Source organism: Rhodamnia argentea, chromosome 9, assembly GCF_020921035.1.
Source record: "Rhodamnia argentea isolate NSW1041297 chromosome 9, ASM2092103v1, whole genome shotgun sequence".
NCBI lineage: Eukaryota > Viridiplantae > Streptophyta > Magnoliopsida > Myrtales > Myrtaceae > Rhodamnia > Rhodamnia argentea.
The window spans coordinates 15,691,703-15,708,783 of record NC_063158.1 but is presented as its reverse complement, the minus strand read 5'-3'; the positions used below and the strand labels follow the sequence as shown (position 1 = coordinate 15,708,783).

General features: G+C 39.9%; 2 protein-coding genes across 3 annotated transcripts; one reads left to right on the top strand and one right to left on the bottom strand.

Annotated features, from left to right (window-relative positions):
* The first annotated feature begins 283 nt into the window (after nucleotides 1-283).
* Nucleotides 284-8,550, top strand: LOC115756027 (lysine-specific demethylase JMJ15-like). Of its 2 annotated transcripts, XM_030695703.2 has the most exons (11): nucleotides 284-377; nucleotides 1,075-1,152; nucleotides 1,250-1,762; nucleotides 1,858-2,082; nucleotides 3,639-3,800; nucleotides 4,086-4,451; nucleotides 4,607-4,879; nucleotides 4,943-5,612; nucleotides 5,716-5,819; nucleotides 6,434-6,631; nucleotides 7,923-8,550. In XM_030695703.2, exons 1-11 carry the CDS (start codon nucleotides 336-338, stop codon nucleotides 8,019-8,021), a joined length of 2,730 nt encoding a protein of 909 aa, XP_030551563.1. In that variant the 5' UTR covers nucleotides 284-335; the 3' UTR covers nucleotides 8,022-8,550. The 2 variants fall into 2 exon arrangements, with proteins under 2 accessions (XP_030551563.1, XP_030551561.1); XM_030695701.2 differs by having other exon boundaries at nucleotides 4,607-5,612.
* Nucleotides 8,551-10,079: 1,529 nt separating this feature from the next.
* On the bottom strand, nucleotides 10,080-11,210 carry LOC115756037 (FAS1 domain-containing protein SELMODRAFT_448915-like). The gene has a single exon (XM_030695716.2). The coding sequence runs from the start codon at nucleotides 11,142-11,144 to the stop codon at nucleotides 10,437-10,439; it is 708 nt and encodes a 235-aa protein (XP_030551576.1). The 5' UTR covers nucleotides 11,145-11,210; the 3' UTR covers nucleotides 10,080-10,436.
* Between the last annotated feature and the right edge of the window lie 5,871 nt (nucleotides 11,211-17,081).

Genomic DNA, 17,081 nt, shown 5'->3' with positions numbered 1-17,081 from the left:
AACATCTGAATTTCAATTCGTTTGGGGTTTGCCAGTTCAATTGGGAACTAATCAAACGTCTTTACGTTCAGTATCTCTTCGTATTATTAAGAATAATCACCCCTTTTGTTGTCTGTGAATTTGATTGTCTGTTTGCTAATTTTTTTTTTTTTTTGTATTTTGGAATGTTCTGACTCCTGTATTCTGTTTTGATTCTAGGGTTTCGTGTCCTCTGTGGTCTGATTTTTGTCAATCGGAGAAGGAACAGTTTTGAGACAAATTGTTTGCGCTGTTTCTTTTGGTAAAGGTTCTTTCATGCCGGCACGTTGTTGAAGATTTAGGGTTGTTGTGAGCCAATGGCACAGTTCGAGTCTGCAACAGAATCTCATCCTAAAGAGGTCAGATTTGACAATATTGTCAGTGGGTTTATTCGTGATTCATTTACTGTACAACAAGATTTCATTTTTGGTGGTCCTTTCTGATAAATTAGCCATTTTAGCATTTCTTTACAATTGATCTTTTCCATTTAACCCCTATCATATATTTTGCGGTTCTTAATATATCCTTATAACCCTAACTTTTGAAGCCCTCAAAATTCGATATATGTTATCACGGGATTCAACAGTGTGTCAACTTTTTCGTTAGTGTCTTTGTTAGTTGATTCTTTAGATTTGTTTCTTGATTGTCTTCCTCAGTTTATTTGTTGCTTCTCTACGTTTGCGATCAACTTCTAAGTATCTCTTCTTCGAGTTCTCTAAATCTTCCCCTGGATCATTTCAATAAATTTCGACCTGCCAATGCATCTTGTTTAGCATATTAAATATGACCTTTTAGTCTGAACATATTTTACTGTGATGGTCTTGAAGATCACAATTTCAATTTGAGACCTTACAGTGATGATAAGTAATATTGAACATTCATAACTGCATAAAAAAGATTTATAGATTCAGTCATTTTCAAATAGGTCATCTTGTCTTGGATTTTGGAGCAAATCCATTTACTATGAGTGAGGCTATGAACGATTTTTACTTCTAAGTTCTGGATTATTGAGATAAAAAGGGGTTGCATGACCATTCTGCAATACAATTATTGCAGATGTCAGTGAGGTGGGATCCTGCTGAAGCATGCCGACCTATCATTGATGATGCTCCTGTATTTTACCCAACTGCAGAGGTAACCCTTTATTTATCTTGGCCATCTGATTATCATGTCTATCCATGTTGTTATCATTGTTAAAAGCGTAAAAACTTTGTTTACAAATGATCATCAGGAATTTGAAGATACACTTGCATACATATCAAAGATACGTCATCAAGCAGAATCATATGGCATATGCCGAATAGTCCCACCAGCTTCGTGGATTCCCCCCTGCCGTCTTAAAGAGAAAGACATGTGGGAACATTCAAAATTCTCCACTAGAATCCAGCAAATTGACTTGCTCCAAAATAGGGAGCCCATGAGAAAGAAAAGAGGCCGGAAGAGGAAGAGGAAGAGGCATTCCAGAAGAGGGACTGGCAAAGCGTGTGCCAACTCTGAGTTCGAACCTAATTCTACGTCAGACTGTGATGAGAAGTTTGGCTTCCAGACTGGACCTGATTTCACACTTGCAGATTTCGAAAAACATGCTGCTGACTTCAAAGAATGTTATTTTGGATTTAAGGATGCTGAGAGTGATCAAAGAACTAATGTCCTGACTGAGTCAAACAAAAGGTGGGAACCCTCTATAGAGGACATTGAGGGTGAATACTGGCGGATAGTAGAGGAACCAACCGATGAGGTTGAGGTATGGATTGAGATTTCATCACTTCCTTTTATGGCTTAATGATGGATTTTCTTGAGATAAGAGCTGATGATGGTGTTATATTTATTGTGCCACAGATATATTATGGGGCTGATTTAGAAGCGGGTGCATTTGGAAGTGGATTTCCCAAAGCGGCTTCCACCGCGAATGGAGGCAGCTCAGATCACTATGTAAAGTCAGGATGGAACCTGAATAACTTCCCACGCTTGCCAGGCTCAGTACTATCTTTTGAGGAAAGTGACATATCAGGGGTTTTAGTGCCGTGGCTCTATGTTGGAATGTGCTTTTCATCATTTTGTTGGGTATGTCCTGATGCCCCATCTAAGAATCTTGTGTAGAGAGATAATTGTAGATTTTCAATTGGTCAGTGGTATATAATCTTTTCTTTCTTCTTTGGTTTTTATCTTGTTATCTGCTGTGTGCCACATTGTTAAACTTCCTTGGAAAGTGCAATTGTTTTATGAAGTGGTTTTGACATTTATGCAACCATGAACTAGCATAATTTCACACGTCATGAAATGTCGAATCTTTATGATGAAGCATTACAAGAAAGCTATTTCAGTGGTCACCACACTATTTTACTGAAGAGTGAGGTGGAGTTTTTTTCTGCCTCATAAAGATCCATTTCTCATATATTTGTGAAGTCATCCATATCCTTCTATGGTGTAATGATTGAATTTACACCCAGAGCTTGTTGAATTAATTGGTCGGTGTTTTCATTGTATATTTCTCCCGTTAAGAGGTCCCTGCTTTTCTTTAGAAAATTGAAGCATGAACGTGACTTTTACTTTCTTTTACAAACTGATAAAATCCTGAAACCGGACAATGCTGTATCTAGGAATTAAAACTCGACGATGTGTGGAGTCTGGTTGATCAATTCTTACTGAAAATAAAATGATTGTCTATCAAATTGATTAGTGTTTTTGAAGGTTGGGATCTATTTGAGGAAAAGCTGGTGTGAACCCAAATTGAGAATAAAATGAGACCGAAAAAATTCATTTGAGTTGGTTTAAATACATGAGCAATCAACTTTAAGTGGCTTTATTGAAAAATTTGACTTTAAGATAGGGTAGGCTGATGGAATACTTTACCAAAAATTTGGCAGAAAGTTCAAAGAAAAGTTGTTTTTTATCCTTGGATCTTGTTCTTGTTGGAAGACTCTTTTAATAAATAAGTACAATGTCATAAGAGTATCCATGTTGATGACCATTCTAAGTGGGAAGATGTTGGTAATTGTTCTCTTGGTACATCCTTGGCCTTATTACTTTTTCATAAGGCTTTCTCTGTCAATTATATCTGGCTTCACTATGTAAAATATTTTGATATTGAAGTGTACTGCCAATCTTTTGGTGAGAAACTTAAGAAGCTGCTTCGGTCGTTTGAAAAGAGGAACTTTTTGTGGGACTTTTGAAAGTCTCTTGAGAGAAGGGCTTCATTTTACCAGAGATTCACCATTCTGTCGAGCAATTGAACGATCATATCGCATGTATAATCTTAGACAGACTGATACGGCCATGAAATGCTTCTTTTAAGAGTTATTCTGCATTAGCTATTTAAATGGTGGAATACAGAGTGGACAGATTTATACTTGTTCCGATCGTGGCTTATATCTAGAAATTACTCTTTCTTGTTTCATATGGTAGCCTTCTTTTTGCACTAGATTACTGTACTGGAATTACAGAATTTGATGGTTTCATACTTGTCCTGATCCTGGCTGGCCTGTATAAATTATTGTTTCTTGTTTCATTTAATTATTCTTTTTAAGGGATGACTACTGCATAATTGCTGCCTTTTCCCAGTTCTTGCTATCTGGTGGTGTCATTGCTATCTCTTTCTGCCTAATTTTTTTACTGAACAGCATGTAGAAGACCACCACCTCTATTCTCTTAACTACCTCCACTTTGGCGATGCAAAAGTATGGTATGGAGTACCTGGAAGCAGTGCTTCCATGCTGGAGAAAACTATGAAAAGGCATCTACCAGATTTGTTTGAAGAGCAACCAGATTTACTGAATGAATTGGTAAGCAGTTCTTTTCTTTTCTATTTGATTTGTTGTCAATTGTAGTGGTTCAATAGGTTGTATGTGCCACAAATAAAACATACAGTGTCATCTCTTGCTTTTATCTTTTTACTTCTTTTAAGAATGTGTTTAAGCACTTTCTAGCGTTGAAATACTCTTGCTCATTTTGTGTTACCTTCCATCTACTGACAGAAGTAGTGCAGAAAGCTTTTCTGAACGTATATAGTATTTTTTTATTGGTTTTCACCCTATTTATTGCATGTTCTGATTCTTATGCCTATGCAGGTCACTCAGCTATCTCCGTCCATTTTAAAGGATGAAGGGGTACCAGTATATCGTGTTGTCCAGCAAGCTGGGGAGTTCGTTCTTACTTTTCCAAGAGCTTACCATGCAGGGTTTAATTGTGGGTTTAACTGCGCGGAAGCAGTGAATGTTGCTCCCGTTGACTGGTTAGGGCATGGACAAAATGCAGTGGAGCTTTATAGCAAACAGCATAGGAAAACATCAATATCTCATGACAAACTGCTGTTTAGATCAGCTAAGGCAGCTGTGCAAGCTCTTTGGGAACGATCAGTCTTAAAGGAGACTACAGCGAATTTGAAGTGGAATGCTGTTTGTGGGAAAGAAGGTGTTCTTACCAGAGCTATAAAGGTACACTCTCTCTCTGGATTGTCTGCTTAGAGCCTCTTCTGTTTTTGCAATACTTTATCCCACCTTGTATTCTTCGATTAAAATGTGGATGTGTCCTTATAGGTGGATCGATACTCATGTGCTTGTTTGGTTCCCTTGTTTTTCTCTTTTCACAGACAAGAGTGGAGATGCTGGAAGAACGAGTAAAGTCCCTTCCAAATTGTGTGAAATTGCAAAAAATGGGGACAGACTTTGATTTGAATGATGAGAGAGAATGCTTTACATGTTTTTATGACTTGCATTTATCTGCCATCAGCTGCAAGTGCTCCCCTGAACGATATGCGTGTCTCAGGCATGCAGATTTCTCATGCTCTTGTGAAGGAGATGATAAGTTTGTCCTCCTCCGTTATACCATCTATGAACTTAAAAGGTTGGTTGAAGCTTTGGAAGGTGGATCAGATGCTATGGTAGAATGGGCAGGACAAGACCATGAATGCGTTTGTGTCACTGGTACTGGAGCTAATCTGGGTATCGATAGGCATGTAAGTGAAATTAAGAGCTCTGAACCCAAGGAAAGTTCACAGTGTTCCATGAAAGTAGTATTGGAGTCCCAGCAAGATAGTCTGAACGTAAGAGCATCTCCCATGAAATGCGAAGATAGTGATAACTATAATAAAGTTCTCTCAAGGAATGATGATGATAAATGTAATTGCTGCATTGATTTGAACATTGGCATGAAGCCTGATGAAGGAGAGAACAAAACTCTGGAAGTCACTGGGGGTGTCAGAAGTTTGGAGGATACTTGTGTATCGGTTTGTTGGGAGGAGAGAAAAGCCATCGCGCATTCAATCGAAAGATCATTGGATATGCAGCTTGTTAGAGATTCCAAGTCGTCAAAGGAATGTGCAATTTCTAAGAGTGATCTTACTATGTCTGCCATGAATAATTGGAATACGAGCTCACATGGTGATTGCAAATTATTTGGGGTTGATCTTTTGTTTCCCGATCAACATCCTACTGTTCTCTCCAGCAATTTGCTCACTACTAAACGTGTGGATAGTTCTGGAGTGAAGCGCTCTAATTATCTCATTAAGGAGTTTACAACTTGTGTTGAGCCCATTCATTTCGGTTCCATTATGGCTGGAAAATGTTGGTGCTCAAAACGGGCCATTTTCCCCAAAGGTACACTACAATTTTGAAAAGTTCCAAGAAAACATGACTACTTATTTTATTTTGGCTAAATGACTTATTTTTAATAACCCTCAATTGCTGACTTTTTTTGCAGGGTATAAAAGTCGGGTTGATTTCTTCAGTGTGCTAAACCCTGGGAAGATTTGTGGCTATATATCAGAAGTTGTGGATGCAGGGCTACTTGGCCCTATTTTTAAGGTTTGTTTTCCCTCAACTTTTCGAAAGGAGAATTTTACCTTTGCCACTTGTTCCTTACCTACTGTCAATCTGCTGCATGGGATGATTGATGGAAAATACAGCATAGATGCACCTGTTGGAAATTCGTCTGTCTATATCCTACTAAATAATAGTAGAAGATGTGTTTTGGACCTTTTCTTGCTTATAATGACAATGTTCTTTAATTAGCGGCTGAAAATTTTCTGTCAAAATGGCCCTTTCCCTACTTATGATGTATTAGAATACTTTTTGCTTGAAGCAAGAAAGTGGTTTTTTGCTTTTTCTCCAAGTGGCAGCCCCTTTTTTAAGATATCTCATTAAAGTCGCTCTAAGTGGAAATCAAATCAGTTACTAGAATAACATTGAGAGGAGTAATTTGTTGGACATCCCAAGTGGGGCTTAAGGAACTTTTTCATAAGAAATGAAACTTGCAAATATTTCCTGATGAATCACATGTTTACTCAGATCATTGTTGTACGTTAGGAAATAGCATCTCCTTAATACAAAGCAACTGATATCATGGTCTAAGCATTTTTGCATTCCTTTTAATTAAATGTCTGTATTTCTCAGTCTTTTTTTTTTTTTTTAAATTTCAGGTCACCATGGAAGAATGTCCAAGTGTAACCTTTGCTGATACTTCAGCACAGAAGTGCTGGGAATTGGTAGTGCAACACCTAAACCAAGAAATTCTTCGACAGAGCAGCCTAGGGGTGCAAGGACAGCTTCCTCCTTTTCACATGCAGAGTGTCAATGGCCTTGAAATGTTTGGGTTTCTTTCCCCAAATATCATCCAGGTAAGACAATCTGAGAGGAATTTCCAACAATTCAGTTTTTCCTGTGGGAAGACTTGCAACTCCATAAGTGGTTCACTTGACATTTGGTATCTTGGGCTCTATCTGCCGATTAGGATTTTCTGTAATTTATGGGCCTTTAGTTTATGGTACTTAAAATAGGCAAAGTTTAACTTGTGACAGCAGTAGCTTAATTCTCTTTCTAGTCATGTCATTAGTCAGTAGTCATTTTTCTCTTAGGATATTGACTACCCTTGGGATGCTTATTAATCAAGCAAAAAGTAATGTTGCAGTTGCAAATGCATTGCATACCTCATGTTCTTTGGATCCATAACTTGGAAAATCAAAATATTTCTTATCAAGGACTTTTAACCAATTCCTCAGGCACTCGTTAATAATACTATTTTCTTATACAATATATACTAACTATCCGATTTCTTTTATGCTGATATAATGATGAAAAGGAAGGCAAAGAGCGTCATAAGCATTTTAGTTCGTATGGTCGAATATATAAGGACAATATTCACAGCACTTAATTTACTCATCTATGAAATAACCCCGCAGGAAGACCTATTGACCTGCTTATTTCTATCATAGTTAGAGCAACAGCTTTTAAAAATTTTTGGCCCGACATAACATGGGCAGCTGGAAACACCTGTTTACATGGGTTTTCACTGCGAATCATTCTTCCTGTTTTCTCCTGAAAAGGGAAAAAAATTAGAAGTTTTTGATTTATTGAAAATAGGTAAGTGCGAGAATGAATGATGAAATGCTTTTTATCTTTATGTCACTTTTGCTAGAGGATGAATTGTAGACATTTAATTTGTGAACTCTTGGAGTTTGTTGTACTTGCTGGAAGGTCTCTCTAGTTTTAACAGGTAATGTTGAACATCTTATTCAAATGCAGAGAGATATTTGTGGAGAAACGACTGATAAAAAATTCTCCAATCTGAGTCTAAGGGTTTTCATGAGGTGGAAACCAACTTTCCTTTCGATATTGGACTTGGGTGGTCTGCTCCTGCTTATGTATCGAATAGGGAAAAGGTTTTCCCATATTGGATCATCATCTAATGTGTAGGAAAGAAATAAAACCTACAATCACCACCACCATTGCACCATGCACTCAGCTTTACTGATCCGCCCCCCACATGTGAAGCATAAATAATGTATAGGCTTCTTATAGAGTATGTCAGCCATATTTTAGTAGATTTAATGGAAATAGGATATGAGCCATTAGCTAAATATTGTGATAATGATTGCTAAATTTGCGGTCATATTTTAATACACTCCTCAGGGTATTGAGGCTCTGGACCCAGATCATCTATGTGGAGAATACTGGAATAACAAGTGCAACGAAACTGCATCTTTCGGTGACATTGGATGGCATCAATAAGCGCAATTTTGGTTTTAAGTCACAGAGTTGTAGTTGCAGAGAATTTTGGTTGTACATTGGTGAAACAGGAGCAGAGGAATTCAGCTAACGAAGGTTTTTCTTCCTGTTGACAACGTGACGGATCCTATGAGGCTTGTTAGGGAGAGGCCATTGCAGAAGAAATGAAGTAGGGAATAAGATTTTTCGCAATAAGCGCTGATAGGAAGTGGCATTGACGACATTCATCTAGGAAATTGCAAGGGAGTGTGTGAATAAATAAGGGAAAAGGGAGACAAAAGGTAGAGTTCTAACCATTCTTTCTCATTAATGTTAGGCTTTTTTTTTTACTCATATGCTTATCTCTAGGTATATTCTTTTTAGTGGGCAGTAGGGATAATAGGAGCGCTCCGCACATGTGAGGTGTGCACGGTTTTTCCAAGTGCCATTGCCTAGACTTGAGTATCAATGTAGGATGCCAATTGACAAGCACTTTTGTAGACCATTTAATTTGCATCATCTGAAAGTTTATGGTATATTTGCCTGTTGTGCATATTGCCCTCTTTCCCTACGTTGTGTCTTCTGCCTAGCATGCACACACTTTGCTTGTTTTCCTGCTTAGCCTTCCTTTGTTTCACGGTTTCAAGAAAAGCAACCTGAGCTTAATCTGAAGGAAGCTCCAAACATGGTACGCCGCTATGAAATCATTTTGATGGCGTCCATTGTACCTCCACAAGCACCTTTGACAGGAACAAAAGGTGTAAAAAAAGATGTGTGTTTCAGTGTTGTAATCGTGTCGAGTGGGGTTAACATGTCTACTTAGTTGTGTATGATAATGATGTGTTTATCAACTTGCGGTAATATTCCGAAACCCAAAATAACCTGCGAAACATGATGCAATATGGTAAGTTAACATCTGAGGATTGGCTTTGCATATATATATGAATGTCTGTTGCAATGTGGTATGGACACATGTTTGAAAGGGTAGAAACATGACAACATGAACAGCAAGTTTAAATCCATTTACGATACTAACATTACAAGCTCAATCAGAGAAAACTAAGTATTCTGCATGTGTTGGTTCAACAGTTCATTCATGAATTGCCGGATGTTGTTTGGTAAGCATTCCAAGTTCTGTCTCATCTGTCCGGCTCGTAGAAATATTTCTTGGCCAGGCAACATTGGTTTGTAAGGTCGTCGTCAAGCTTCATTACGCAATCATGTTTCCATCAAAATGTGTGACTTATTGCAGCTGTCTTTGCTTTAGTTTTTCTAAATTTCCTCTTGGTTGGCGAAAAAGGTTAAAAATTAGGACTAGTCGAGGTCGTCCATGGAGGTCTGTGATCATATAGAGAGATTGCAGAGAGAGGAGACAGCAACCCAGTGAACAGAGAGAGAGAGAGGAGCTCGGACAACGGTGCAGCGGGGTCGGGCGAGGTTAGAGTTTGCGGTGGCGCATTTTGGGGTCTCGGAGGGTTCCAAATGGACGACTGATGAGCCGTCCGCGATGCCCGAAAATTCGCAGAGTAACGTAACTCATCGACGCGCTGCATGGATTCCAGTATTCGTGTCACCACGTACAAATAATTTCATGTTTAAATCACTTGCCAACAATTTAATTCGCGTGTTATCAAACCTGGGTTTTACCATTTTTGCCTTCACTGACAAAAATTTCACCCCTGTTGAGGCGGAAAAGATGAAAGGGGCAATGACACAAACGGTCCATGAATTTTGGTCGAATATGTAATGTGGTCCACGAATTTTTAATTTATTTAATGTGGTCTACGGACTTTTAACTCAAAATGCGAAATGGTCCCTGGACTTTTTTAAATTGTTTAGTGTGGTCTTTGGACTTTGTATGCATGTTGAATTTAGTTCATGATCCACACGAAATCCTTTCATTATTTTTAAGTTCAGGGATAACGTCGAGCATTTTTTATATAATCCAGGGACTCAATTGAACATGCATTAAAAGTCTAGGGATCACACCGAACAATTTAAAAAGTTGAGGGATCAGGTGGCATGCTCAGCTAAAGTCGATGGACCCACATTCGTGTCGTTCTCCCAAAAGATAAAATGAACAAAAACGGAAATGTAGACCAGAAATCCATAGACACTCGCAAACATCAAGAGCGCCAGAAGGAACTAATCTTTCTTTTTTAACGAAAGAAGATTTACAATCTCCTCACCTTTTCTTGATTTACAACCACGCCAACGAACTCGGACAGAGCACGGGCTTCTCTCCTTGTTCATCTCCCAACTTCTAAATGGACTTCGTACGATCTCAGAAATTTACAGAAAGAAAAACGAAGTTTTGCTCGAATGGCTTCAATGGCTCGACAAGAACTGAAAAGGGACAACAAAAATGACCGGGGATCGTTTGCTCTTCAAGCCTCTGCAACTATCCAAGACCCATCAACGAAGAGACCCAGAAATCCCTCACAATCTTTGAAAACCCAAGAGTGCCAAGCCAAGAACCGACGTAACAGCCGCCGCCGTGCTCCTGGTGCTGCATGCGGCGCGAGGCGTTTGCCGGCCAGTCATTCCCTGAGCCGGTGGCAGGAATGTCGCCGCAGACGGAGCATCGCCTGTCGCGTGCTGCGGCGGCGGCGGAGGAAGCCTGTCGGCGCTGCCGTAGACTGTGTAGTTGAGGACCCCAGCGACGCCGTGCACGGCAAGGCCGTCGGAGGAGAAGAGGTCGGGCTCGACGAGAGGGAGGCCGTCGAGGCTGAAGTTGGATGGGGAGCCGCCCGTGACGAGGATGGAGTTGTTGGGCAGGAGGGTCGGCAGGCGAGAGCCCGCGCGGAAGAGCTTGAGTTGCGAGGAGGCGAGGTGTTGGGGGACGACGTGGTAGAGGAGAGAGGGAGGGTCCCTTGGGAGAGCGGCGACGGCGGGGACAAAGAGGGTGGCCGAGACGGGGAGGGTCGAGGGGTCGATGGCGGAGAGGATGGAGGCCCAGTTGCCTAAGTCGCCGGAGCTGAGCAAGGCGTCGAGGATGTTGCTGACTTGCTGGATACAGCAGGTGCCGTCCGCAGGCAGAGCTGCGGCGTCGGGGACGGTCGAGGATGGTGATGGAGAGGCCGAAGTGGCGGCGGTGGTCAGGAGGACGCAGCGGAGGAGGAGGAGGAGGAGGAAGGTGTTGGCCATGACCGGACGATTCTTGAAATGTGGAACTGAAAGTTGCAACCGAAATGAGTCTTGCGAATTGAAGGTAATCTTTTGAGTCGTGACTCACTTGAACTGATTTATATATATACAAATTGCGATTACTTTTAACATAGAGCATAAGTAATTTCATATTTGGATCACTCGCCAAAAATTTAGTTCGAGTATTAATTATTTTCCCATGAGATTGATGGGACGATTATTCACACCACCCAAAAAAAACCTTGTTTGGTCCATTCACCATAGTGTTAGCTTATTCTTTAGCTGATTTATGAAATTTGTGGGGTAACTTTTCAGTTTAAAATTGGGAAAAAATCACCAAAAACCCTGAATTATGCTAATCGTGGCACATTTATCCCATTTTTTTTTGTGACACCAAAAATCCCAAACTTTTACTCGTGTGATACATTTACCTCAAACTTTTTCTTATGACATCGAAAATCATAAACTTATACCCGTGTGACATATTTACCCCAAAATATTTTTTTGTGACATCAAAAATCCTAAACTTATATCCGTGCGACACATTTACCTCAAAATTTGGGATAAATGTGTCACATGCCTATAAGTTTAGAGTTTTTAGTGTTACAACAAAAAGTTTGGGATAAATGTGTCACACAAGCACAAGTTTGGGATAAATATGTTACATGCATACAAGTTTATGATTTTTTGTGTCACAAAAAATTTTTTGGGATAAATATGTCATAGCGGGCATAGTTTAGGGTTTTTTTTTATGGTTTTTTCCCTTTAAAATTTACCTATTTAGGCTATGTTCATCTCGCGAATATAACTTTCAAAAAAATATTTTTTTAATTTTTCGCGTTCGGTTCACGGAAGATAAATAAGTCTAGAAAAATATTTTTCCGTCAATGGAGAAAATGTCTTTAAAAAAAAAAATGAAATCATTCTCCGTGGAGACCAATCTCTCTCGTCTCTATTTTCTCTCTATCTACATGCTTCGAATTTTTTAATAACTTTTTTCAATTCTAAAATAGTTTTCTATTTTTTTTCCCGTTTATTGCTTTTTCATTTTTTCTTCCTCTGTAGTTCGTCGGATCTCGGCGATGGCCGACAACTTGGTGACCGGCCACAGACACGGCCCGCTAAGCCTCAAGCTCGGCCAATCATGACGAGCTTGAGTTCGCCTGAGGCAAATAATTTCGAGCTAGCCTAAGGCCTATGACCTTGAGCTTGAGCTTGCTTGAGGCTTGGCCGATCCTGACGAGCTTAAGCTCCCACCTATGGCCATTGTTGAGCAAGCCTCGAGCTCACATGTGGCCATCGCCGGCCGGTCGCAACGGAGGAAGGAGGGAAAAAAAGGGGAAAGAAAAGAAAAGAAATAAAAATAAAATATAATTTAAAAAAAAATTAAGTAAAGAAATGATAGAAGAATAAAATGAAACTAAAAAAATGAAAATGAATGCACAGAGGAAAATTAGATTTCATTGTCTATACAAAAAGGCGAAAAAAATTTTTCAATTCATTTTTAGATTTCGATCAAATACCGGAAAATATTGTCATTTTTCTTGAAAAAATGACTTTTTGAAAATGACTTTCCGACAAAAATTTCTAGAAATGTCATATTGTCATTCTTAAAAGATGGATCCATCCGAATATAACCACATTTTATTTCTTTATCTTGTTTTGTTCCTTTTTCCTTTTCCCCGTTTTTACCGAACTGCCCTCCTCCGTCTTCTCACGAGCAAGACACTGTCACTGTCACGGTCATCCGCCGTTGCTGCCACGCCACTGCAGCCCAGTCACCGTCGGCCACAGCACGACACTCCCACCCTTCGTCGGTCTACCGGCCCCGTCACAGCCCATCTCTCACTCTCTCTCTCTCTCTCTCTCGATCGATCGAGACTGTCAGGTCGAACCTGGCGCACTACGTCGCCATTGACCTCGGGTTTGAGGCTCGCGACCTCAGAGAGGAGGTCGCTAGCTTCAGGCGATCTCAGGCCACGACCTCGGCGTCAGCCGCGGCCTCTGCCGTCCCGGCCGGCGATGTTGGTCGCACTCACAACCCCTCGCGTCCTGAGCAAAGAACAGGGGCTTCCTTGCGTGACAGCGGCGACGGGCGAAGGCGAAAATCACGGGGACACGGCGGCAGCCGCAGCTGAGCGACGGCAGTAGCAGTTGAGCGGGGGCGGTGAGGGGCTGGATTTGTGGCCGAGGCGCAGGAGAAATTATAAAGTTCTATTGCTTTTTTGGTTCTTTTTTTGTCATTTGAGCCAATGTTGTTTTTTTTTTTAAAACTTTTGATGACGCAATAAAAGGACTAAAATATGTTTTTATATAATTCTCGTTTTACGAATGATATTCATGGTTTCTCCAGAAGCTTCGTATAATGACAAAACAATTTTGGATAGTTAAAAGGGAAAGTTGCTAATGATTATAGTTCCCTCTTATTGTTCACTAAATTTCTGATCAATTTACGCAGTTTACAAGACAAATGAACTTCTTCTCCCCTCGTTCCTATTGGATAAAAATAAAACGATTATAGATTTTGTGATGACGTAGCAAATGTGTACACCCGCTGTGTGTTTGCAAGAAATTGACATTTGCAAGAATAAGCAAATTCACTTATCATGAAAATACTTGAATCATCACAACATAGAAAAATTCCCAAGAGCAGGCTCTCTTTTTTTTTCAAATAAGGGTGTAAAGTGAATTTTATTTCAAATAAATGCACTTAATTATTTTGAAGAAAGGTATGGCCGAAAGGCATTTTTGTCCTTTTCTTTTTTGAACATTTTTCCTTTTCCTGTTTTCTTTTCTTTTTTTTTTCTTTTCTTTATTATTTTTATTTTTTCTCTCCCCTCCCCTAGCCATCGTCGGCGTAGAGCGAGGGCATCCTCGCCTTTGCTTGACCTTGCTAGCCCAGGTGAGGGTGAGGGTTGCCCTCGCCAGATCCGATGAGGGCAACTCTCTCCAGCCCGGCTCGAGCGAGGGCGGCTCTAGCTCCCCGGCCCAAGTATGGCAAGGGAGAGTCACCCTCAACTAGAGGATGCCAAATGGACCCGTGGGCCCGGAACCGGCCCGTTGACCGGGCCCACGGTTCCAACCCGATTTTTTTTTTTAAAAAAAGGTAGTAGGTTTGATAAAAAGAGCAATTGGGCTTTGGAACCGGCGGTTCCGAACTGGAACCGGAACCGGCGGTTCCACCTTTTTTTGGAACTGGAACCGGCGGTTCCGTCGAACCGGCCAACGCTACCCTCAACCGAGTTCAATGACCTTGCTAGTGGCTCGAGTAGGGAAGAGGGAAAAGAAAATAAAATAAAAAAAGTCAAAAAAGTAAATGACGAAATGTCATTAGTCAGGTCATTCTTTGAAATAAGGGTTAATACAAATAAAAACTCGAAAATGGTATATACTTGTGATAATTTTACCCCAAACTATTTCTTTAACCACGAAAAATTTTAAACTGGTACACATGCTACAAAGTTACCCCAAACTTTTTTTTTTTACAATAAAAAAAATTCAAACCGGTACACATGTGATAAATTTACCTCAAATTATTTTTTCACCATAAAAAATTAATGCACCTATGATAAATTTATCCCCCGTTAGTTTAAGTTAAATTGGATTAATACCATGAAAATTCTAAAATGGTACACTTTTGACAAACATAGAGTAAAAATCCGGAATTAATATACCCGTCAACTATCATGTATTATCTAACTCGGTAATTTAACGATAAAAATCTAACGAAAGCTAACCGAAGGTAAATTTGTCACAAGTGTATCAGTTTGAGATAAGTTTGTCACATGTGTACAAGTTTGAGAGTTTTTATGGTATTAATCCTTGAAATAATGGGTCAACTCTAGGCCCTTATTTGAGAAAAACGATGGTACTTCATGCCTTTATTTGAAATTTTTCCCTCAAAACATAGAAGAAATTATGGTACTTCAAGCTGTTATTACAAAAAATAACACATCATGAAACAATTTGCCAATAAATGTGGAAAGGGGAGAATATTTCAATATTTGCAAATATAATGAAGAAGATTTTTTTTTTTGTGTGTGGTGTAAAAACTCTAAATTTTGATAGCAAAAATTCTGAGGGACAAAATACGCATTTGTCCACGTGCATAATATTTTTATTAAGGACATTTTTTTGTCTGGTCAAATTATTAAGGATTTTTAGATGAATAAAAAAAAATGATTGAGATCCCTTAAAATTGGGAGATCCTTTTTATTTTGTATAACGCCGTAGTTGTAACAACCAAAACCAATTGGTAAAAAAAAAAAAAAACGTATCTTGAAGGAAATTATGATTCATTACTCAGCTTCAGTTTACCAAAGGAGAGGCGGCCGTCCACGTTAAAGAAAAGATATGAGGGAGGCAATAATCTATGCTCAACCATATAAACTTTTTCTTACTATCAACTTAGTAGGATTTTCAATTTTCGTAGGACCACATAATATGCAATGAGAAAAAGGGGAAATTACGTTCGGTAAAGCAAAGTAACGGAACGATACGTACAAGTAGACTTGCCCGGTTCCGATTCCTAAAAATGGTGGAAACAGAACCGGCCCTTGAAGAGCCGGTTCAGGTTTCGGTTCGGAACCGCCAGTTCCTAAGCCCAACAACATTTTTTTTCCAGGGCCTCCTCCTTTTTAAAAAAAAAAAAAAAACCGGGTTGGAACCGGGTCGGAACCGTGGGCCCGGTCAACTGGTCGGTTTCGGGCCCCGGTTCAATTTTGGTCATGTCTACGTACAAGGTAAATTACTACGGGCGAGGACAATATAAATGGTTAGGGAAATTAACGATCAAATAGACACGAGATTCGAGCCACTTCGTCTTTTTATGGGGACTGTAGAAGAAACCCATGGTTACGAAGTTTCACGAGGATAAATAAAGGACGAGTTATCATGGCTAGAGTTAATATTCTTTACAGTATCTTAACACCTCAAAAAGCAAAAAGATACTCTATCTAAATTACAAGGAAAATTTTAAATAAGGGCCCGAAGTGCGGTTATTTTCTCAAATAAGGGCATAAAGTAGATATTATGTTAAATAAGGGCTTGAATTGACACAATAGTTTCAAATAAGGACCTCAAGTAGCCATGTAATCTTATAAAAGGGCTTGATCTTAACCGCATTTCGTCATTTATCCTTTTGATTTTCCTCTTTTTCTGTTTAAAAAAATAAAATAAAATAAGTTAAAAAGTTAAAAGGAAAATCCCCACAGCCAACTGCTGAAACCATAGGGTGATTTCTTGGGCAAACGATCGATTCCTCTGTGGTGCGCATAGCAATGGCTTCAGATGAGAGACTCGGAATGGGAACATCAGCAAAGACAACCTTCAGTACTCCTCCCACCTCCTTACAGCAATAGGAGCATCCAAGAATGCTAGCTCATCCTTGAGAAACCTCGAGTTCCACTCTTCCAGATCCGAGCGAGGGTCAGATCCGGGCGAGGGTTATCGGCCCTCGCCCGGCATCGCCGACGCCCGACCAAAGGTGGGGCGGCAGCTATAGGCAAGAGGAGCAGCCCTATCACCGACCAGCCGAGAGAGGAGGGGGTGAGGAGAGAGAAACTGTGCGACTTCGACGGCGTTAGGGTTGGGATCAACAGAGGGAAGGAGTAGATAGGATGGGGTCTCAAGGTGGTTGTTGCGCTGTGAGGCGGGACTGAGATCCGGTGAAGGGCAATGGTGACAGTGGTGGTCTTCCAATGGTCTGGTTGGCTATGGGAAAGTTTAAGGTGATGACCTATTTTTTTTTTCTTCATAAAACAGAAAAAGAAAAAGAAAGAACAATTAAAAAGGAAAATGACAAAAATGACCTTGAAGCTAGACCCTCTTTTGAGACTATATAGCCAATTCAGGCTCCTATTCCACATAAATTTTATTTCAGGTTTTTATTTAAAAAAAATGAGGGCATTTCGGATCCTTATTTAAAACAATAATAAT

Coding starts and splice junctions, on each gene's coding strand:
- LOC115756027 (XM_030695701.2), top strand. CDS start 336: ATGGCACAGTTCGAGTCTGCAACAGAATCTCATCCTAAAGAG. Junction 378..1,074: donor CAGAATCTCATCCTAAAGAG/GTCAGATTTGAC, acceptor CAATTATTGCAG/ATGTCAGTGAGGTGGGATCC. Junction 5,613..5,715: donor ACGGGCCATTTTCCCCAAAG/GTACACTACAAT, acceptor CTTTTTTTGCAG/GGTATAAAAGTCGGGTTGAT.
- LOC115756037 (XM_030695716.2), bottom strand. CDS start 11,144: ATGGCCAACACCTTCCTCCTCCTCCTCCTCCTCCGCTGCGTCCTCCTG.